Genomic DNA, 22,426 nt, shown 5'->3' with positions numbered 1-22,426 from the left:
CAGCAAAAGACCATAAAATTTAACCCAGGTGTCTCAAGGCAAAAGTGAACATCCAAATTGTCAGGTCATGTTTTCTTTGAGTCAGCTAACTGAAAGCCTGATCCCCAAATATTCTGATTGCTACAGCCAGGATAAACATGAAGAGAGCTCCTCTACGCAGCTCGCTCTCTCAAAGCAGCTAGTCATCTAGAGATTTTGCACGAAGTACTGGAGCAGGTGGGTTATTCCCAGCAGGATTTTTTGCAGCAATTAACATCAGGACTGAAGCACTGCATGTTGTACACAACCACTGTGCAACATCCATGCAGTTGAGGAATGTTGGGGTCTAAGAATGAGATTTTGTCAGAAGCACTCACTCAGTTCAAAATCCATCAACAATGACCTTCACCCAACTCCCCAATAAGTGGAATGATGCGTGTAGTGTACCTGGGCCATAGCAGGGGAGGTTGGCCCCAAAAGAGTCACAGCCCCATGCTGTTTTCAAAGATGACAGAACAGAGTGACCATGTCTCAAGGCACTGAGCTGGATTTATTCATTTGACCGTATCAGTATCAAACTAGAAATCATCTGTTCAACATCACGTGTTAGATAGGAGCAGCATTAAATAACAGACGTATGAAAAAGAGACTGTGCTTCAGAAAAGATTCAGTGTACAACATACACAGTATGCCATTTTAACACAAATGCTTATAAAGAGTCATCCTAAGCATCCAAGACAGTTTTATAAAAGTTTACGTTCTCATCCCATGGGATGTACAGAACTATGCAGTTTACATAGTTTTACTATCATCCAAAACATCATGTTTCAAATGTATGAGGCACAGCAAGAACAATATCATTCCATTTCCATAGGAACATAAACACAGCTTGTCACTAATGACACGCTTTCCAAACCATAGCGCTCACGGCAATTATACACGTGTACAATTGTAAAATATTAAAAAGCAAGAGTCTGGAGCCTGCCCACAGTTACCAATAACGAGTAACACTTGCTCTGCCTTTGAAAACTACCCAAGATATCCCTGCAGTAGCAGTAACATAGGAAGCAGATAGAGTCACTGCCGTGCTTTGTCAGAGCCAGCTTGCTGTGCTATTCCCAAAGCTAACCCCTACAGCCGGTGAAGGATTCCCTATACCCACAAAGCAGGGGAAGAGTGCCCTGCTTAACTCTGAAACTGACAGCCCAGGGAAGACGCAAAGTTAAAACACATCTGTAAGCAAGCGATGCTTTGGCTCCAGAGAGAGCTGATAGAAATTAGCTCAGCTTAAGGGCGGCCCTGCTTTCCATTAAGAATGACCAGCGACTGGCCAAGTTGCAAAGGCAGAGTAAGACTGAATCAGTCTTTGACTGGTTAAATCAAGGACTATTTTTTTGGGGGGGGAAGGTTTTCTCTAAGGACAGCTCAGATAGACTGAATCTCACAGCACACATGCTCAATTTTTTTTTTTTTTTTCCATGGCAGCATTTGCAAGCATATGTTATAAGTTTTAAAAAAGTGCAAGGGCCAGCACAGGAAGATATCCCGGATTAAGACATTCCCAGTAGCATTCTTTTTGCCGTCTTCTTGTTGGTCAATCAGCAGACGCACAAATACCGTTGCTTGGGATCAGCTTATCAGAGCCCATAAGGGTTTAGCTTAATCTTCTGTGCAATTGAACACTATTCACATTTTACAGCCTACAATGGCAATATTTTTATGTACAAATTTGAAAATCAAGTCTTAAAATCAAGTTTTAAGAGGTAGAGGTCCATTTCTGATCTGATGGCATACAACATTACTGTGTCAGTCATATTCTAAGGCTGGTGGTCCCCTAACAATATTGAAGTAACCAGCTAGAGCTCCAAGATCTATGTAGAGTGATCTTTGCCTCTTTAGCAGGTCTGACTCTTCCATGCTCCCGGTACACAACGAGGAATCTAAAAAGGAAAGAGACAAAGCATGTCCTTATTGCACAAATAGCTACATTAGTTCAGTTTCATGGTCGCAGACATTACTGGAACTATTGGCCTAATATTTGTTTTCATTTATCTGTGGTTTAGAAAGATTCATTTTTAAGGACAATATAACACAAACCTCATATAAAATAAAATAAAAGATATCAAATTGATCCACAACTCTGGGGCAAAGCAAGGTAAGCAGCTTGCTACTGAGAACAGTAAACGTATTCAACTCTTTCAAAACACCCTCCATCAGCTGGGATAGCTGGACAGAGCTTCCTCATCCTCTGAGCCATAGTGCTAAAGGAGAGTTTGCTGCAAGAGAAAACTCTTCTAGCTTTCTGCCAGTTGAGAATTCCCCTTCATTACAGGGGAATTTTCATCTGAACAGATGACATCCTCTTTGTGTGGCTGGGTGTGACAATACAGAACAAATATGGGACCATCAGGCTCAATTTTTTTTTTCTTTTAAATCAAGGTCTGAACTCCCCTGAATACTTGTGTAACAAGTGTCCTGGAATCTCAAGTATCTAAAGTTTCAGTTTAATGGTCACATTTTTTCACCTTCAAAAGAATTGATTCAGATGGCCTGAGCCTGTCAAAGGATTATGCACTCACAAGGCAAAATCCAGAAGGAGCAATGACATTCTAGATGCAAAGGCTGTGATTGATTTAAATGTTAAGTGGATTCATTGCAACTATTATGAATTACAGCACTCTAAACTTTGCACACATATCTTTCCATATACTTATCACAATCAAATAAACCATTTTTCTGAGGTCAAGTTTGTTTGTTTTTTTTTCTTTCTTTTTGTCAGGACCCTCCAAATATACTCTGGAAGTAGAAGAGAAGCATTTTGAAGCCTTTTAGCAGGTTGCTGGCAACAAATCTCCCTTGGTCTTGTTATTATCTGAGGACACACTGAGTTTTCTAACTGGTTTGTGTATTATGCTTCACAAAGCACTTATTAATACACAAGGGGAATGTGTTCTCTCCTACAGCCATTTTTGTTTTTAAAACAAAGGGCTTGTACTGCTGACACTGAGCAACATTACAGTTATGGTTTTGTGTGTGTCTTTAAGAACACAAAAAGTGTCTGTTTTGGTGGTGGTGGTGGTTGTTGGGACTTTATTTTTTTTAACAAACAAATCACTAGTATCAATAAAACATCTCTAGTACTGTGACAAACTAAGGCAATTTGGGACAGCAGCCTATACCTCATGAAGAAGTGCCCTGAATGACTCCCAGGGCCTTTTCATGAGCCAGCCCTTTCGAAGCTGCAGACACCAAGCTGCATGGTGCAGTCGATGTGCGGGAGAGAAGGGATGCCATCCAGAGAGACCTTGACAGGCTGGAGAGGTGGGCCTGCGAGAACCTTGTGAAGTTCAACAAGGCCAAGTGCAAGGTCCTGCACATGGGTCGGGGCAATCCCATGCACAAGTACAGGCTGGGCAGATAATGGATTGAGAGCAGCCCTGAGGAGGACTTGGGGGTGTTGGCTGATCAGAAGCTCAACATGAGCCGTTAATGTGCACTTGCAGCCCAGAAAGCCAACTGTATCCTGGGCTGCATCCACAGAAGTGTGGCCAGCAGGTAGAGGGAGGTGATTCTGCCCCTCTGCTCTGCTCTCCTGAGATGCCACCTGAAGTCCTGCGTTCAGCTCTGGGGCCTCCAACATAAGAAGGACATGGACCTGTTGGAGCAAGTCCAGAAGAGGGCCCCAAAGATGATCTGAGGGCTGGAGCACCTCTCCTGTGAAGACAGGCTGAGAGAGTCGGGGTTGTTCAGCCTGGAGAAGAGAAGGCTCTGGGGAGACCTGCTAGCAGCCTTCCAGTACTTAAAGGGGCCTACAAGAAAGCTGGAGAGGGACTTTTCACAAGGGCATGTAGTGACAGGACAAGGGGTAATGGATTTAAACTGAAAGAGGGTGGCTTTAGGTTAGAGGTAAGGAAGAAATTCTTCACTCTGAGGGTGGTGAGGCACTGGAACAGGTTGCCCAGAGAAGTTGTGGCTGCCCCATCCCTGGAGGTTTTCAAGGCCAGGCTTGGAGCAACCTGATCTAGTGGAAGGCGGGTTGGAACTAGATGATCTTTAAGGTCCCTTCCAACCCAAAGCATTCTATGAGTGTATGAATTCAGGCTAAGTTCTTCCCCTGTTGAAGTCAACAGGTGTTTTACATTAATGCTTAATGATCTGGGTCTGATCTCATTTGATTGAGATTTTTTACTGGACTCTTTCCAGAAGCTTTTTGAATTTCGTTAGTTTCTAAACACTCAAATCAAGTTTTGACACAAAATGAAAGGTAAGTAAGCTTGATATCATTACCTGTAATGTTTTCTGGCAACTGCAGCTCCTTCCTTGCTAGTAGTCTTTTCCTTTCAAACAATGCTGAGTCCAGACTCTGGCACCGCGGCTGCTCTTCTGGGGGTGGATGTAAGGCTCCATGTTTCAGTAAGTCTGCTGCAGACAGCCTATGATTAGGATTCCTTTCTAGAGCTGCTTCTAGCAACTCTCTCATGGAAGCACTGCAGTCTTCAGCAATGTCTTCTAAGGGGGGAGCTTGCTTGTGTATCTGTTGGCATAAAAAAAGACCATTGAAACAATTATTCCAAAAACAATGAAAGAGGAAGTCACAGATAACCACATGAGTGGCCTGGGAATTCCCCACTTACAACTCATCACCTCCCTAAGCTGGGCTCATCAATTGGAACAGAACATGTAACTGCACAAAATCCACCTTTTTTAGAAATTAGATTTATCAAAAATTTTAAACACTCAAGGCGACTCCAAGCAACCCTAAAATCTGGTGCAATGCAAATTCACCTGATTTCTGTACCACACTGGATGAACTAATCAAATTTGCCAGGGTCCAGTTTATCTGCAACTTCTAAGCAAAACAGACAAGCAGAACACAGATGGGCTTGTTTCAATCAAGTTTCACGCTGTTCTAACCCTGTTCTTGCAGTAAACCCAAAGCCTGTAAATTCTAACACAAACCACAGAGGATTCCAGCTTAACCTCTGTCTTCCCCTAAACAATCAAAACCCACTTCTTCCCTGCCTCCCCAAAGCAAAAAGGATATCACCTCTCTGACAAATATTTTCATACTTTTTATATGACTGGAGCTTTCCCAAAAAGAGTACAGGAAACCCTTCAATTGAAACTGAGCTAAGGACACTTACAATATAGAGGTAGGATGGATATGCAGAACGAGGATATCTGTTCACCCAGGGTGGGATGCCGGTTTGCATATGAATAATAGTAGCTCCCATGCTATAGATGTCTGCTTTTGTTGTGTGGCCTCTGCAGAGGATAACTTCAGGGCTCATGTAAATCTGTGAAAAACAGTTAAAAAAAAGATTAATCAATAGGGGAAAACAACAAGTAAAGACCAAATCTGACATTTTGTGATCTGGGCAACCCCTCTCTGAAGGGATGGATCTCACTAGTACCCACAGCCTAAAGACCAAGAACCAGCTGGGGAAGTAGATCTTCTGCTTTGCACATTACCACAATCGCAGAGATCTTCTAGTCCGGCACATGGACAAACTCATACTCCAGGTTTGCCCTCATCAGACAGGCACAGCTCAGTGGCTAGGGGACTTAGCTGAGCTTCAAGCCATGACTCTGCTTCATTCAGCAGGAATCTCACCCCTCCACAGCAAAAGGAGGTTCCTGAATTGCCAGTTTGTTTTGCTGGGCGCTGCTGGGACTCCTCTGTTCTGCTTCAACAACATGGGCATGCACTAGGCTAAAGAGAGAGGGTGATCCCACTGCTAGCCACTCAGTTGGGGATCCGCTCCTCAAATCCCTGTTACGTTGGACACTACACAACTCTTCTGGGCAGAACTGACAGATACGCACCTTCCTATCTTCCTTACTCTTCTCCTCTCCCCCCCTTATCCAACAACCTGCATGTTGGGGCATTACCCTAAGAAATGGGATGATGAGGAACAAGCAAGGTCTAAGGCAATGCATAAATTAAAAGCCAGGTCTCTTAAAGTCCTGCTGCATGCCCTTTCCACCAGGTTACCCCCAGAGCAGCTATTAAGGCAAGCATTCCTCTTCCATCCCCTTTTAAAAACAAAAATTCTAATCTCATCTAAATCAAAATACAGTTTCCACCCAAACATTTCACTGAAACGTTTGGATTTGTCAAGAAGGATCTGGTGGGAAGCCCCTGCCAGCTCCAGGCAGCTCAGAGCCCAGCTGGAGGAGAACCAGACCAGCAGGACGCAGGAGGCACACCCTGTGCCTGGCAGGAGCTGCCCATACAGCTCTGCCGCCTCCACCAGCCGAGGAAGTAGGTTTCAACACAACATGGGCACAGCCCGCAACACCCTATATTAGCAAGTTGCCCTGTTTGCTTCTGGTTTCTACTTTTCCCTCACCCAATTTCCCTCTAAAGGAGCCAAACAGAAGTTTAATCAGTTCAAGTCATCTTGCCACGAAGAATCACATTAAAAGCCATTAACTGACAGAAGAGCAGGAAGTTAAGTCATCACCATGTGGTTTGACTACTTATTACCGCAGACTGAGAGCGGCTGTAGGGCTCACACAAATTCCAAGGAATATTTCCCAGTAAATCACACACCATATCTGCAAACAAAGCTTCAGATCAGAAGCGTGTGCAAAGGTTCAGCAGGTGTCTACAGCTGCTACTTACTCCTATCCATCACTTTCCTCAGAGCTAAGATAGAATAAGGGCATCTGCACCTGCCGCTTGTAAGCCTCATAAGAAGCAAAGAACAGAATTTCTACTTTTGTAGAAAAAAGCGCAACTGAGTGAAATCTATATAAACAAAAAGCAGCTACCTTTCTGAGGAAAAAAGGCTGCTGGAACAAGAACCTGTCTGCAGTTATAGTCAGAGTGTGAAAATGGTCAGGATACACCTTGATTGCACAGGGACAAAAAGTAAAAATGAGATATGCACCAAAGCTGTGATTTCAGACTGTTTTAGACCGACCTAAGACTCTGTTGCCACCAGAGTAGGCAGCCCTAGCCCCTGAAACCTTCCCACTCCCATTCCTTCCTACTGTTGGGCTGGCACTTGTCTGCCAGTCAGACCAGAGACATAAGACACAACCCAGCTGAAAACCAGTCCCTTTCTTTGTGCTGTGCTAGTTTTAGTTTAAAAATCTGGCAAATGAATCACACCTTCCACATTCAATAAACCTTAGCAGACAACTTTTTCATTCCCTCAAATGGTTCTAACTGAAGCTTACATATTTTAATAAAGTGACAGAAGCATAACAGAGAGTGTAGCAAATGCCTAGAAAAAGTATTTCCTGCAGTGCAGTTTCATCACAACCATGGTATGTTGTGCTGCATGTTTTGTACACATGCTGTTCAGAAAATCCAGGTTTTTCATGCTACTAAACAAAATTTAACTATCTTTCAATCTCATTCTGCCCAGAATTGCAACTATTCATTCTCATAAACACAAAGAAGATTGACTACATTCAGACTTTCTGTGCTATAGAAGAAAATAAAAACCCTACACTCCTAGAGGAGAACATGCACAGGAGAAGAATAACTCCAATTGACACTTCCCTCATGGACACCAGTCCCTGCCAATACCAGATATAACAGAAACCATTCAGGTCACAGGCGCGGTGCCACATGGCAGTGATAGAGTCCTAAAAAGGAGCTGCACAACTATGTGCAGAAACAGCATTCCTGGACAACTGCACCACTTCTTAAGACTGATTAATAGAGGGATCTGAGGACATGACTGCAGGTGCTCAACAGAGCAAATAATTTTCTTCCTACTAAAGGAAGAACTAAGCGTTTTTGCAGTTGTTCTTACCAACATGAACTTGGCTTGTCCTCCAACAGCCAGGAGTGGATCATCACAAGTCCACCCCATAAACCTGGAAATTTCCTGTTTACACACATGTCCATCCTTGGGAAACATCCTACCAGGGCTTCCACCTCGTTCCTACCATTTTCTTATTAACAGCACACAAAAATCCCCCCCTCCAAAAAAAACAAACTAAAACCTCAAACCAAATCAAAATAAAAAACCCACAAAGCTCATATATTAAATGCCAGGAAGCATGTTGCTTCCAGTACAGTAAGCACTTTAAGCTCTTAAGTCCCCTGACTAGAAACACAGTGAAAACAAATGTTCAAGTACTTTCCCAAATATCTTGAAAACAAATAAGCAAACAAGCCTGATGTTCTGTGAAACCTCGGTTTATCCCGCCCTTCCAAGGAGTGAAATGCTCTTTGTTAGCTATACAAGTATCTCCTCTAAGCACGTGCCTGTACTGTGGAAGACTATCTAAATGGTAAGTGGCAACGTTTCAGCTGAAGCGTTTCCAGTAAACAACCTCCTCTGGCGACAGAGAGCATGCATTTGCAGCAGCTATCCAAGCTAATCGTTGCTGCTTCGTTGTTTGCTAAAGCTCCAGCCCGGGAAACACTTCGGCAAGAGGGTAGCCCAAGTTGAGTGCAGAACCTCTGTGCACGGTCAGAGGCCCTTGCCCCCATCACTGTAATGCCTAATCAGTTTACCAGATAAACATCAACCGTGCCATACATAACCCCCCAAAGGACAAGAGGGTTACATGTAGATAGGGAACAGAGCTTAGAAATGCTAAGGGTTGAAACCCAGAGGTCTGCAATTTCTGCAGTTTCAAAGGAGGAGTCAAACTTCTGTGTTAAGCAGGTCATTCCAGTTCATAGCTGGTATCTCAGAAGAAATCTTTGCTAGATAGCAAAGAACAAATTCCTGTCTGAAGCATCTCTGACCAGCAGCTGATTCACTGCAAACAATCCTCCCCATAGTACTGTTCCTTTGTTTGACTTTAGTCAACTCCGATTTCACTGGACTTCAGATTTAATAACTGCTAACAAATGAGACTGCAGAGAAGGTGAGATGGCTTTCAAAGTGTAACACCTGATTCTCCATTCAGCAAGTTGAAAATAAAAATATAATTGAGATTATATTGTTTGTTTATAACTTTTTGATAAGTTATTACAAAACTCTTTTTGCCCAAGCCTAAGTATCACAACCATGGGAGTAATACAACAAGCTTTTGTCCCTCCAACTTCTTACCTCTGTTCCTCTAAGGTCTTTGGGATAGTAAATATCTCCAGTCATTTGAACACTTAGGCCAAAATCCACCAAAACAGCCTTGGTTGACATAAAGACAATGTTGCTTGCTAAAAGAAAAACAAAAATAGCAACATTTAAGTTATAGCACATCAGGCTTTTATTTTACAACATGTCTGTTTCATTCGGATGTTAGTCTGAAAAGGGAGATTAGCACAACCAATCTCTATGGCTGACACAGTCCTTCTCCTAGGCAAAATAGGTCTGTTAGTGATTGGGTCAAATTTTAAATCATATCTTAAAAATTCAACTGAACTGGTTTACGTAAAAGAAGAATCAACATTTGGTCATTTTCCTAGCTTAAAAAAATAGAGAGAGAAAACAGCTGAGGGTAAGGGAGGAAGGTGGAAGACTGGTGGGCAGCACCTTGGCACAGCGAGGGTTGCTCTGAAGATGTTTAATGGTGTCCAAGGTGAGGAGCATGCTATGCTGGTCTGGCTATAAACAATGTAACTGTTGGTCACCAAGAGGTTTCTCTAACAATTTAAACGAAGACAGAAGTACAGAGGAACTGAGACCCCTCCACAGCAGCTTCACCAGTCCCATGCACCAGCGAGAGCAGCTCAGAGTGACAACAGAGGAGAGACTATGGCTGCAAAAGTAATAAAAGACAGCGAGTTCCAAACTCCCACCAAATTGCAGCAGTATCTAGGAGCTTAATTCACTTTTCTTCATAAAACATTGCCTAAGGCACAACTTTTTACTCAAAGGCTTTCTTTGCAGTTGTATTTCTGATCAAATATTTATGAAGGTAGTGCTCTGTGTAAGCCTTGAGAAATTCTTGTTTGCTGTTTCAGAAGACGTGGACAAATGAAGTCTCTGAGTTATACAACAGAAACACATTTTCTCCCAGAGGAAACTGGGGGTCATTTTCCATCTTGACAGTGCCCACCGTGACCATCCAGAGCGGAGGTGCAGGCTTTGACCTCAGCAGTACTAGTTCCTGAAGCAATCCTTCACATACCTGCCTCCTGACCAGTGCTACAAAACTATGTAAATAAATTTGTAATTTTAGGGATAACTTTGAAGATATGGATTTTAAACATCACATAAAGGATGGTGCACAGGGCCACACTGCCACAGCGCAGCAAGCTCTGCTGCCTGTTTCGGACTGCACCAGCCTCAGCTTCGGATGGTTTTGGACTGAATTTCCACACACATCCGCCTCCCAATAAGCTTAGATTTAACCAACCAAGGGTTACATGACTGGCAGCACTGAGCTACTCCTAAGAGCCAAGAGAAAATCCGCCTCCCCTTCCCAGCTCAAGGGAGTCTTTCTCTCACTAAAATCCCCATCTCCTCCTGCGTCAGCAGGACAGAGACTCAACGGGAGCGGATATGGTCAGGACGACATCAGAGACATTTGATTAACAGCCTCTTCTATTGATTCCGGTTGGCAAAGTAAAACACATCCCTGGGCTCCTTGGAGTGGAGGCCGCCTTGCCAGGCAGCGGGGCCACAGCTGCCATTCGGGGCGCGGGTTCCCCAGCTCACCCTCTCCCACAAAACAGCTCCCTGCGGGCATCCGGGAACACAGAGAAACGCTGGGAAAAGTGAAACGTGCTCACATCTACCACACTCACATCGGGGCTGGTTCTCCTATCCGCTATCTAGATGTAGTGGGTTGGGTTTTGGTTGGTTTGGTTTTTAAACCTTTTAATTAATGTTATTGTTACTGCCAATTACAATAAACTCATAGGAAAGACTCCTACTACAGATGAGAAAGCACAACTAAAGGAAAATTAAGCATTTTTATGGTTGTCAATCTCAAAGGCTTACATTTAAGGTACTGACCCACATTAAGTAGAAAAAAAAACAACACAAAACTGAGATAAAAATTCACCAATTCCTGATAATCATCTTCTGTCAACTATTTATTATAACACTTCAGTTTGAATATTTCTATGTTAAACTCTCAAGTAGCAAAAATTAACTTATAGATGATAAATGTCTTCATTAGAAGCACTGTTAGTAGAAAGGCAGAATTTATCTGTTTGCGGGGAGAACAGGGGCTGGGAGAAACAGTATTTAATATTAAATTAAATATAATGCATTAAAATCAAGTTTTAAAGCAATTTAATATTAATGCATTAAATTTAGGTTTAATATCAATATGTTTTGATTATTTATTTATACAGAGCTTTTTAAAAGCAAATATATAATAAAACTTGCAATAACTGTTGAAAATAAAAACAAAATACAAATTATGTATTTAGTTCTAAAGTGGCTCAAACTGAGGAACAGTCATGTAGAAACATAAAACCTAAAAGAAGGTGCAGCAAGTGGGCACGGAAGCACTCAGCATTAACTTACATGGAAAGAAGGAAACTTCTGGCTTAACATAGACTGAAAATTTCACTCATTTTCTCTAGGTTTTTATTTCAAATTGAGTTGCTCCAAGAAAGGCAAAGGAACTACGACTTTCCAATCATCCTCTCCACTGAAGTGAATTAATAGAGCATAAATAACTATTATCTCCAGAACTCGACCTTGTCATTTGTTGAGCATTATCCATCCCTCCCTCCCGTGAGCCTACGTGCCCCAGCTCAGTCCCAGGCTCTCCACCAGAGCCCCAGCCCAGCCTGGACCAAAGAGCACGCCAAGGAATCCCACACACATACGTTTGATATCATGGTGGATAATCCTCTTGGAGTGGAGAAAGTCAAGTCCTTTCAGAATATGCTTTGTCACCCAAATGATTTCAAATTCTCTCATAGGACCACAACTCTCCAGCTTTTCCATGACAGATCCTCCCTCTCCGGCTTCCATAAAGAGATGGATCGTCTCATCCCACAAAATAGCACCGTATAATTCAGCAATGTTTTCATGACGGAAACATGCCTGTATTTCAACATCCGATGGTTTGAACTGTTCCACTGGGACCTAGGACATTGAAACAAAACCACAGAAAAGCAGCTCAAAAAACAAGTTACCTGTACTAACACTAGCTACTCCATAGATTAAAACGGAAGAAGGAAGTACAGCACTCCTATCCACTCATTAAAATACGGAGCTTTATTTTGATCCTGTGACTTGTTCTTCCTTTCCAGTTGAGATACATCCTGTTTAAAGTTGAAAGAGTTTTTTGGAATCATGCCTAAATAAAAAGTGCAATCTTCCAGAAAAAGCAATGTAGCAAGAGTTATTCCCGTCAAAATCTGGTGGTTATGCAAAAGCTCTATGCAAACTTCCTGGTGAAGGAGATAAAAATCCCTCTGCTTCTTTCATTAGCTTTCTGCATTCTCCTCTGCTCTACCAGAACTATACACCCGCCCAACAAGTGGATCAGCGCTCGACATGTGGATCAGTGCTTGCAGCGCTCAGCACAGTCTACAGACTAACCATGCTCAGGACCATTACCGGCCTATTCAGTCCTTATCAGCACTGGTTTATGTCTTACAAGAAATGAAACCTACTTTAAAGCGAGCACCCAGCAGCACTATGTTTCTTTAAAAAGTACTGACAGTAGATGCTAAGACATAAAAAGCAGTGTTTGCTTACACGTGGAAACGCTGCTACCACTCTTTTTATTCTCCTTCCCTCAGACTTGTGGCTGTGAATCAAATAAGAGGCTAATATTTTTCTTTTAACGACAAATACTGTTTGTATTTTCAGAAGCATTAGGATGTTTTAATTCTGCAGTGGGTTATGCAGGAGCGGCAAACTAAATCTGTCCCCATGTGGATACACTGCTGCAGGGGAAGGACATACAACTGCCTCCCCAACTCTTTTGCACACAGAAGTAATACAGGTACTTATTCATGAGCAGAAGGATATAGATCAGTGTCCCAGCTGAGCTTTTACTGGCCCTAAATATTTACTGCTTAATTCAGGAGAGTATGGTGAAAGGTAAAGTTGAAAGACAACATTGGCTTGCATAAAAATTGTGAGGTGCTCAGTAGTTTTTTTGAGACATCTCACAACCATAAGCTCAGTGTCCAAAACACAATGACAGTTGTATGTAAGCTGAGCTCTCAGGGACACGAACGGCATTGGAGTAAAGGAAACTTATGTCTGAAGACCCAGTTAAAGGACGAAATCCTAAAACCATCTGCAGCAACAGGGTTTTGCTATCACCTTCAGCAGTGACGTGATCTCATGCTAATATTTTACCACTGTGAGTACAGCAGGACAAGTAGAAATTCTTCTGCCCCTACACCGCAGCAGGCCTGCCCACATGATAGTTACACATACTTCCAGATGCTTTCAAAATGCTGAAGCTTTTGCAGTCTCAGAGTCAAAAAATTAAAACAAGTTAACAGTTAAGAACATGCATTTTTCCTATCTTGTGTAGGCCAACAAAACCAAGATTATCATCTGCCTAACAGTGGAATTTCATGCTGACATATCTGAAAATATACTGTATGTACTACGTCGTACAGTATTTGCTCAGAGATAAAACTACTGAACTAACATACCAGTTTGCATGCCATTCGTTTCTTGGTTTCTCTATCTTGGGCTAAGTACACCTTCCCGAAAGCTCCCCGAGGAATAAAATCAGAGCCAATGTTCCTGTAAGTCAGCTTCCACGGAAACAGAAGCACATCTGAGTCAATCTGATAGCGTCCATTCTTGGGTGTGATCTGTGGAGTTAAAAAAAAAAATAAAAAAAAAAATCACAAGTTAAAACTACTTCAAGCCTAATTAATTTTATACATGTAGTGGAAAAAAAAAAAAACACTCATATGTGCATGATGCATCCAATCTGTTCAGCAGCAGTCTTTATTTAGAAACACCAAATGGGAACAGTGTGTGAGGTGTGGCATTCGTTCACAGCCCAGGCATCCACGTTTCTCTTCAGTGACTAACTTACAAAGTGTAAGTTGCAATTAATTGTCTTGAAACAACAACAACAACAGCAGCTGGGTTAATGAAATTACCCACCTCTTGTTATTAGATTTACCTGCACGTTTGTCCTTCCTGTAATCTGCTAACTTGTTATGCCACATACCTGTTACTCACAGGCTATCTTATACGATGTGAGCAAGAGTTTCAGCATTTCCTAATATCACATGTACTGCTAGGGGAATACGTTTTAATTTTCCATCTTGTACCAGAGTTTCTGCTGCTTAGCAAAAGGCTGAAGAAGTCTGCTGCGATTTTACCAGCCACCTTCTAGTTTCATACCATAGTTCAAAAAAAATAGCGGGAGCCACACTGTCTGCTTTAGGTGGGTAATGTTGGGAGCTTTGGTTCTGGTTGATGGTAGCCAACAAGGCGAGGAAGGCTCCTCCAGGAAGCAACTCAGAGCATCTAAGTCAGTATCTTGCTCTAAATCTTCCTCTGAAACAGCTCCCTCCCTCTGCACATGACAGAGAGAGACCAAACTCCTCACTACAGCCATGTGAGTACTGCTTGAGGTTTGACGTTATTTCTTCAGTATCTTAATATTCTCTCAGCTAAAGAATTACTAATGTTTCCTGTGAATATGCTTCTAATTGATTCAGGGATATGCAGTATTGTCAGTATCTGGAATATCATTAACCTGTTTACTGCTACTTTAGTAAGATTCTTGAAGATACGTAAAAGCAGATCAAGGATATTTATCACTTCAAGCCTGTCACATGGTCTCATGTACTCACCTCTTCAGCTACCCCTTTTAAAATAACAGCATATTAGGAAGATTATTTGGTTTAGATTTCTTTTTAAGATGTAACACACAGTCCTTCTGTGCTTTAACAACTTTCATGTTTTTCAATTAGGAAAGCATCTTCTTGACTGTTAGACTGTCATTTGTGACTAGTATGTACACAAAATAAGTTAATTCTAATAAGTTCTTAATTTGGGGGAGGATAAGCTCTTAAATGCTGGGGGGAGCATCTTTTAATAAAAAGTATTTTGCTTAGATATGCAGAACGAGCCTCCCTTCTACTTATCAAAGCGAAGACAAAGACTCTACATCTCGCCTGCTCGCTTCTGCATTTCAGAGGTTGAGACTAGCTAATCCAAGTGGGTTATATCTACCCTGGAAAGTAACACAGACTGAGTGGAGTGGATTTGCAGAGCCAGAGAGCAACGACCACCACATAGTTAATATTTTGAGAAGGCTTTCAGGACTAGTTCCTAGCCTGGTCCTGTGGAGTGAATGCTCATTTATGGCTGTAATGCATCCTCCAGTTTAGTTTCAACTGAAAGAAATCCAGTTTGTGCACTCCAAGATCCTTTGTGAAGCAATTCATGGTGCTGCAGTCAGCGGGGGTCACCAGGCAATCAGAAACACTCCAGACTCTAACTAAAATGCTGTAGATATTTACAGTACAGATGCACCTGCTGAAATGCATGTACGGGTAATGCCCTGCCTCCAAACCGCCGTTGCTCAATGGATCACGTGCACCTAATAGTACTTGGTTCATACCAATTATATGCATCTATAGAAACAACATACAAGCAAAACAACTGTGAGTATGTAGAACAGTGTCTATCCCAAGTATAGGAAACATTTAATGCTAGTAAGTGTTATTTCAATGTTAGAGTTTAAAAAGTGACTGTTTTGCAATACTGCAATGCTCCCTCCAAATCAGAATAAACCAACACCCTGTCCTAATGCACATCTGAGTAACCACCAAGTCTCAAGCCACCAATGTTCACATATAAAACATATTGCATACAAGATATCTGAGATGATAGATGCAGAACATCTTAAGAAAATAAAGCAGCAGCACAAACATACACGAATAAACGCCCATTTCAGAATCGATGGTTTCCAGACCAACTGATTTTAAATAGAAGTCCAATGACACTAATATCTAGATGCTTGCAGAACACAATTCATTTTAGGGAAAAAAATGATTCAAATCTCAAAACATTTATACTTGAATTTAGCAGCGCGTGATACTACATAATATTTTAATTCTGAGAGTCACCGTTGACGCTATATGCTTTTTCTCCTTTCATTACTACTTTTTATATTTTATGCAGATAGAGTGAATTCAGCAACTATACAAAAATAGATCCTAGACCTTTATTTGGGAGTTTCGCATAACAAATTCTTTTTACTGCATGAACACAAGGCACTGGAAAACCCTTACCATCTTCCAAACCTGTAAGCCATCACAGTTGTGGCTTTTGCTTTCTTACTGCATGTCTCAAGTTTGTATTCAATGTTGGGAAACGTTTCCTCATCTCCAAGGATACCAAGAGGCAACATAGAGTGGATCTTTCTAAGCAAAAGACCTTTCTTCAGAGCTGCCTGAGACTGCAGAGGCTAGACTTGCTAACCTCAAGAGATCCCCTCCAGTCCCACGTTTGCACAGGGAACAACAGCCTGACTGTTACTGCTGGGACTCGGGGTAATCTTTACTTAGTTTCATTAACAACTTCTAACTCCTAAGGTCTACTAATTTTCAATAAAAGAGACATACCATATTCAAGAGGATTCCAGATTCTTGCTGTCTGCATCCTTTAAATTGTTTTGCAGTGTTAGACACCTGATTTGCAAACGCAAGCAGGTCTTCCACAGTCCCATATTTGACAGAGGACATAAAAGAAACTTCCCTTTCGCAAAACAGTAAAGATTCCTCACGGTCTTCATTTTGATTTGCTTCTTCACACATTGTAATTAAGCTGTCTTCATAGACTGCAAGGTCTCCACCTGGATAAAGGTTTTCCATGATGTCTATCACCTCAGACATATTTAAATCAGTTAGCAACAAGTCAATCTCCTCTTTGCTATCACTACCCGTGCTCATATACTCCATTACTGTCCACTTTGCAAAACCACTCCTGGAAAAAAAGAAAGAAAGAAACCTGAAAAAACTTTTCAACTGAATTTGTTTTAGCAAAGTAAGAATGGAAAGAAATAATCAGGGTGATAGACAGCCCACCATTATACAGTTAGATTTAAAATTATTAATTTGTATTACAAAGAAAATCATAATTAGTAGACTGACTGAAGTGGAAATGGAGAAAAAGTCTTTGCTCGTGAAATTTTATTTAGAAGTTATTAGTGAACCACCCCTGTCATCCATTCTTGGAATTTCCTTTGATAAAGCTTTTCATTAGAGCAACTGGCACAATAAGAAAGCACATATTATATATATAAAGTTATATTTTGCTGGATATGCAAAAATGAAGGAGCACCCTCAACACAAATGAAGGAATTACTTATTTGGAAATTAATGACAGAGAGAGACATAAACGTACTCAATTAGTTTATCCCCAAGTTTTTATGAGGAATTTATGTGATCTGTTCAGAAAGAGGAGGTGGTCCTGGAGCAAGATCATTCCACTAGTTATAAGAATCCATTAATACTATTGCATAAAGCATAAGTCACCATCTGAGATACACAACCTATTTTTTTTTTTGCAAATAACTGACCAGAACCAGACTTGAACTCAAATTTTCACCAGCTGCACAAGAAAGTCAGAAATGGAGCTAACCATAGAAGCAATGAGCTTTTGAAGCACTTTCCAGTAGTTTGTTCTACCCTCACTATTCCTAACAATAACTTTTAAAGATAAATCTTGACCATTTCGCTGAAGTGGACTTTCACTACTGGAAACTGGATTCAACATCCCAAGAAGTCCTTTCCCATCCCAGGTTCCTAGTTTAAGCCAGAGAGAGTTACTCGTATTCAAGTTAAAAACATATCATGGTCAGTCATTAAAATACTTACACAAATAGTTTTCAACATGCAAACGTCTAGGAGCACTTACCTTGTATTTATCCTGGTTACATCACACAAAACCATCAAAAACGTCTCAATATAATCCTTAAAGTCGTCATGTTCTTTGAACCCGTATTTACCACTGATGATAACTTCACAGCGTTCTGTAGCAGTCTATTAAAAACAGCAAAACAAATAAAGCCATGGCATACCAGCTCAAGCAGAAGGACTGGTTTATACTCACATGATCATTTGCTTCACAGGCTTCATGGAAAGAAAAACTAGTAAACACAAGGCTGAGATAACAGGAGATTTTTCTGTAGAAAAAGATGACAGCTCAAAAAAGAATCAAGCTACTATATGATCATCCAGATTTCCAAGTAGTAGTGAAAAATAGTTTGTCCATGGTTAGGTCCTGAGTTTTATTCTCCCTGCCTTATGTTTGCTAATAGCAAAGAAGAGAAAGATCTCCTTTTCCTCTAGCAGAACTGAGTAAAGCATGGCCTGTTTAGAGAGCTCTCATTTCCCTTTTTCATAACTCACTGAAACCATCTATCTCGGGCAAAAGATAACAACCAGACAAAAAGATACTTACAAAAAAAAAAAAAAGGAAAAAAGAAAAGCAGCAAGCACAACTTATTTATCTCAAGGACAAGCAGCCAACTCGGTCCCCTGAGGCCACAAAGCAATGCCGTTTACCCAGGTACAGTTTCTGGTTATGATCATTATCTTTTTTACCCTATGCAAGGACATGGAAGCTTTGTGGCACATATTTCTCATGGGTTAGAGTATTTACGTCAGCTCTAACGTTGAAGAAAACCAAGTAAAATGACGCGGCTGACTTGGCAAAGAAGCTGAGACCACGTGCTGCGAGTTCGAAAGGCAGGACAGGATAGCTCAGCAGATGCAGCATAGGAAAAGGCAAGAGGAGTTCCTGTGGTGCACCGCACTCCTTTTCAAAACCCCGGGGCAACTGTGGCAGAGCAGGACTGTGCCCCTCCATCCCCCCAAGACACAGCGACTTTCACCAGCACCCAACACCAGTTCACTCAGCCTCAAGTCAACCTGACGGCACCCCTAGCATTAGAGCAGCCGTGTAGGAAACCCTGCGGTCATGACCACTATTCGAGTGAGGAGCACTCAGGCTTTGTATCTGGGGTGATAAGAGAGGTCAGGTTTTTCCAACCTACACAAGAAATGAAAGATGCTAGTGGTGTTTTCTAACCCCTGGCATCCTGTCTTCCCGCTCTATCCCCAAGCTAAAGGCTGTTAACAAAGCCTAAAACTGTTTACTCTTTATTGTAAGATTTCTATTTTTCCCCACAAGCAGGACTTGTGTTCATTGCCTTTTTTTTTTTTTTGGTGCTGCATTAGTGGGGGTGGAGAGAAAAGAAACAGTCCAGTCATAAAAGGAACTGAGAGCCTTCATGTGTAAAGTCAGGCAAATTTAGAAACCAGTCCTGAGGGACTTTCTGAAGAAAAACATGAGCCTCTAGATGCCCTAGTCTTTTGAGGATAAAGATAAGTACGTACCATGATTAAACTAGTTCATTCTCTGATAACGTTTTCATGCATAAGGCATGCGTACAGTTTAGACCAAAGGCACCTTTCCATAAGTGCAAGCTCTGCTCTGTTCCTCAAAATGTTCCCAAACTACAGCACTATACCAATAATATTCTTGACAGTTTCACTACTACCCAAAAAGCTCTGAATAACAAGAAAAAGTGACTGCAGCATTCTCAGCTCTGTGCTTTTAGCGCTTGAGAAAAGATGCAGACCCTTAATTTTTCCCTATATCTATCAAATTCTAAACACTAAATGTTTACATAATAAGAGCAGTGTCTAGGCTATGTAAAGCTGATTTTTTAAATTATGCAACAATTTATGCATTATATTGCCACCACTGGCAAAAAAAGGTGTCCATTTGCCAACAGGGAATTCATTCTTCCTTTTTATCCCTAAAATTCTGTACTAGTATCTGTGGTGGGCACTCAAGTAATGTTCTAAATCATTCTATACAACCCAGGTACAGGCAGAAATTACATCACTAAGTATACTTTATTTAAGTTCTCAGTTAAAAACCTGGTTTTACCTACAGTGGAAAAAATAAACCTAAATGTAAGCACTTCAAGTCAGTTGCTAAAGCACAAGACTCTTTCATCAGTTCTGCCATTATTTCAACATCATCACATGAGTAATTTGCAAGCCAAGCGTTTATTTCTCTATTTATCACAAGTAGCTTTTCCTTCAACTCTTTTTTTCTGGGAAGTGTGCTGCTTGAGAGCATCCGTATATCCACTGTATTAAAACAGGAGTAACTGGATACCAGACTTCTGAGCCTCTGTGGGATTTTTGTGTGCCAAGGATCAACAAAGCAAAAAACCAAACAAAAACTGCAATAAAAATAAATAATTTAAAAAAAACCACAAAACAACCAAACACAAACAAGAAACTAACTAAAAACTGCACAGAATGGCTCAACATGATCACACACTCATAATAAAGATTTCTTGTGCTGCTTTTAGGGAACAATTTTCTAGTCAAAGTGGCAAGTAATTGTCCACCAGTGATGGAAAAAGTCCTTATTAGCTGTTAAGAAACGTTATCAATAGACCTTGAAAAACACAATCCCTTTGAAAAAAAACACTTCTGCCGTTAAGGAACAAGAAACATAAACAATTTAAATTTCTACATCATTTCAGATTCGCACTTGAGAAAAAACAAACAAACAAACCCAAACCTCGTAGCGCTGCCCGCGGCACAAAGCTCACGTCGAGCGGGGAGATGTTCCAGTGCCCCCCTGCCTGTCCCGCATCCCCCGGGGACAGCACAGCTGCTGGAGACACGGACCCCAGCTGCACACACGGCGCTGTTCGTCGGAGGCTGAGGGCAGCCAGGGGCCCGCCCAGCGGTAACCCCGCGCATCTCCCTCTCTGCTGCCGGCCGGCCGGCAGCCCCGTCCCGTCCGATCCCGTCCCGTCGGGGCTCTCCCGGCGCCTCCCTAGCGCTGCCGGGCAGGGGCCCCGCTCCGGCCCCCTCTCGCTCCGGCGCTGCCCGCAGCCCCCTGCCAGCCCCGCTCCCCAGCCCCGCTTACCCGCGGGGCGCCGGGACACGCCGCGCCGCCCGCCCGTCCGCACGCAGCCAGCGCCGGGGCCGCTCGGCCGGGTCCCGCGGGAAATTCCCGGGGGCGGGGAAGGGCGCAGGTAGCACCGCCCGCCCGGCCCTCGCCGAGGGCGGGGGACCGGGGCGGCTCCGGCCGAGGTTTCTGTTTCGGTTTCCCGGAAAGCGGGAGCGAGCGCCGCCGGGCCCCGGGCGCGGAGGGGGGGGCCGGGGGACGCGCGGCCCCGGCGAGCGCGGCCGTCGTGCCCCAGCGCGGCCGTGGCGTTTCCTGGCGGCAGCTGCGCGTCACTGGCTGGTGGCACCGGCGAACCCCTCTCTTACGGGCCCCGATGCTCCCAGGCGCATCTAGGGGGGATCCCACCAGCTTCTTACGCACGCTTAGCTTAAGCGTTACCCGAGTAAAACTTTAGCTGAAACTAGGGAGACAGTTGCCTGAGTTTGAAAATGGTAAAATTGGGCAGGACTACTTTTTATTTCTCACCCAAAAGGCAGTAACTTTCGCAGGACTGCACTGCCCAATAGCTCCTCTTCAGTGAATTCATTTTTGATTAAGGAGAGAAGCAGCAGCACCTCTTGATCACCAAAACCAGTTCCCGCAGCACTAGGGGATGATGAGTTCAACCTGTCTCCACCTCTCTTGAGACATGAGCTGTATTTTCTGTTTATTATAATGATATTGGCTTACTGCAGTCAATGGTAAAACGCCTGCTAGGAAGTTTCAGGACAAACACCCTAGGCTTCGGTGTTTACCATCAGTATGTACAACTCCTTTTCTGTTTATATAATCTAGACACAGAGTCCCTTGTTTAAAGGCTCCTCTCCTATGTTGTTCAAAACTGTCCAAAGTATGGCACAAACAACATTCTGAAATGTGCAGGGATTCAGACTCACTACTTGAACATGTTTTCCTCAGCATCACAATTTAACACGTGGAACGCTGCTAGCAGGGCTGACCTCTGTTCACAAATGGTTTCTTCTCCAAAACATACAGATGATAAATACATTGGCAAACCTCCCTAAAGAAATATGTACCTTCATCATTGAGTTTGACCTTGTTCAATTGCACCATTCAGTGCATTTGCTGAGATATGTCTGTGGAAAAAATGCAAGAAAGTTGACAATGATTAAAGGAAGAAAAAATAGAGGAAGGAAATGAAGGGAATTTAGGAAGAAGGTACAGGAGAGGTAAAAAGGAGAGAGACCAAACCTAGGAGAGGGCAAAATTGGCAGCACCTTGAAAGTGGGAGGTAAGGCTGACTAACACATCCTTAACTTGCAGCAGCTCTCACGCTAGGATACCTTAGGTATCCTGTTTCAGGAACTTGCTTGGGTTATTAGTTCTCCTAAACCCACAATTAATTTTAATGAAACCATTTTCCTTTTTTAGACCAGCTTCAAAGGGAAAAAAAGGAGTTGTTTCTCTCTCTCCACATCAATGTATTTAGGAAGGACAAGTCATAGAATTCCAGAGGAAACTTGCGTACTTACCGTGGAGAAATGGAGGAAACACAAGCTTCTGCTCCATGGCATGTGTACGTAGGATATAAATTAAAATGTAGTTATTTCAAAAACAATCTACTCTCTGTCTTCTGGATCATCGGGATACAAACCAAAGGTAATAAGGTCAGAGCAATCACC

The 22,426-nt window shown here is 42.4% G+C and overlaps 1 protein-coding gene across 1 annotated transcript; it reads right to left on the bottom strand.

Annotated features, from left to right (window-relative positions):
- Nucleotides 1-529: 529 nt before the first annotated feature.
- MAP3K8 (mitogen-activated protein kinase kinase kinase 8) lies at nt 530-20,784 on the bottom strand. Its single transcript, XM_086614648.1, has 9 exons — nt 20,763-20,784; nt 17,718-17,842; nt 16,424-16,784; nt 13,481-13,645; nt 11,684-11,945; nt 9,006-9,112; nt 5,124-5,276; nt 4,267-4,513; nt 530-1,919 (listed from the first exon to the last, which is right to left on the bottom strand). Exons 2-9 carry the CDS (start codon nt 17,750-17,752, stop codon nt 1,786-1,788), a joined length of 1,464 nt encoding a protein of 487 aa, XP_086470774.1. The 5' UTR covers nt 17,753-17,842; nt 20,763-20,784; the 3' UTR covers nt 530-1,785.
- Nucleotides 20,785-22,426: the final 1,642 nt, after the last annotated feature.

The sequence above is a fragment of the Tauraco erythrolophus genome, chromosome 7, assembly GCF_009769465.1.
Source record: "Tauraco erythrolophus isolate bTauEry1 chromosome 7, bTauEry1.pri, whole genome shotgun sequence".
In the NCBI taxonomy this organism is placed as follows: Eukaryota; Metazoa; Chordata; class Aves; order Musophagiformes; family Musophagidae; genus Tauraco; species Tauraco erythrolophus.
The sequence above is the reverse complement of the archived record's forward strand: the minus strand, read 5'-3'. Positions and strand labels throughout refer to the sequence as shown.

Coding starts and splice junctions, on each gene's coding strand:
- MAP3K8 (XM_086614648.1), bottom strand. CDS start 17,752: ATGGTTTTGTGTGATGTAACCAGGATAAATACAAG. Junction 5,277..9,005: donor AAGACCTTAGAGGAACAGAG/GTAAGAAGTTGG, acceptor TGTTTTTCACAG/ATTTACATGAGCCCTGAAGT. Junction 1,920..4,266: donor GTTGCCAGAAAACATTACAG/GTAATGATATCA, acceptor TTTCCTTTTTAG/ATTCCTCGTTGTGTACCGGG.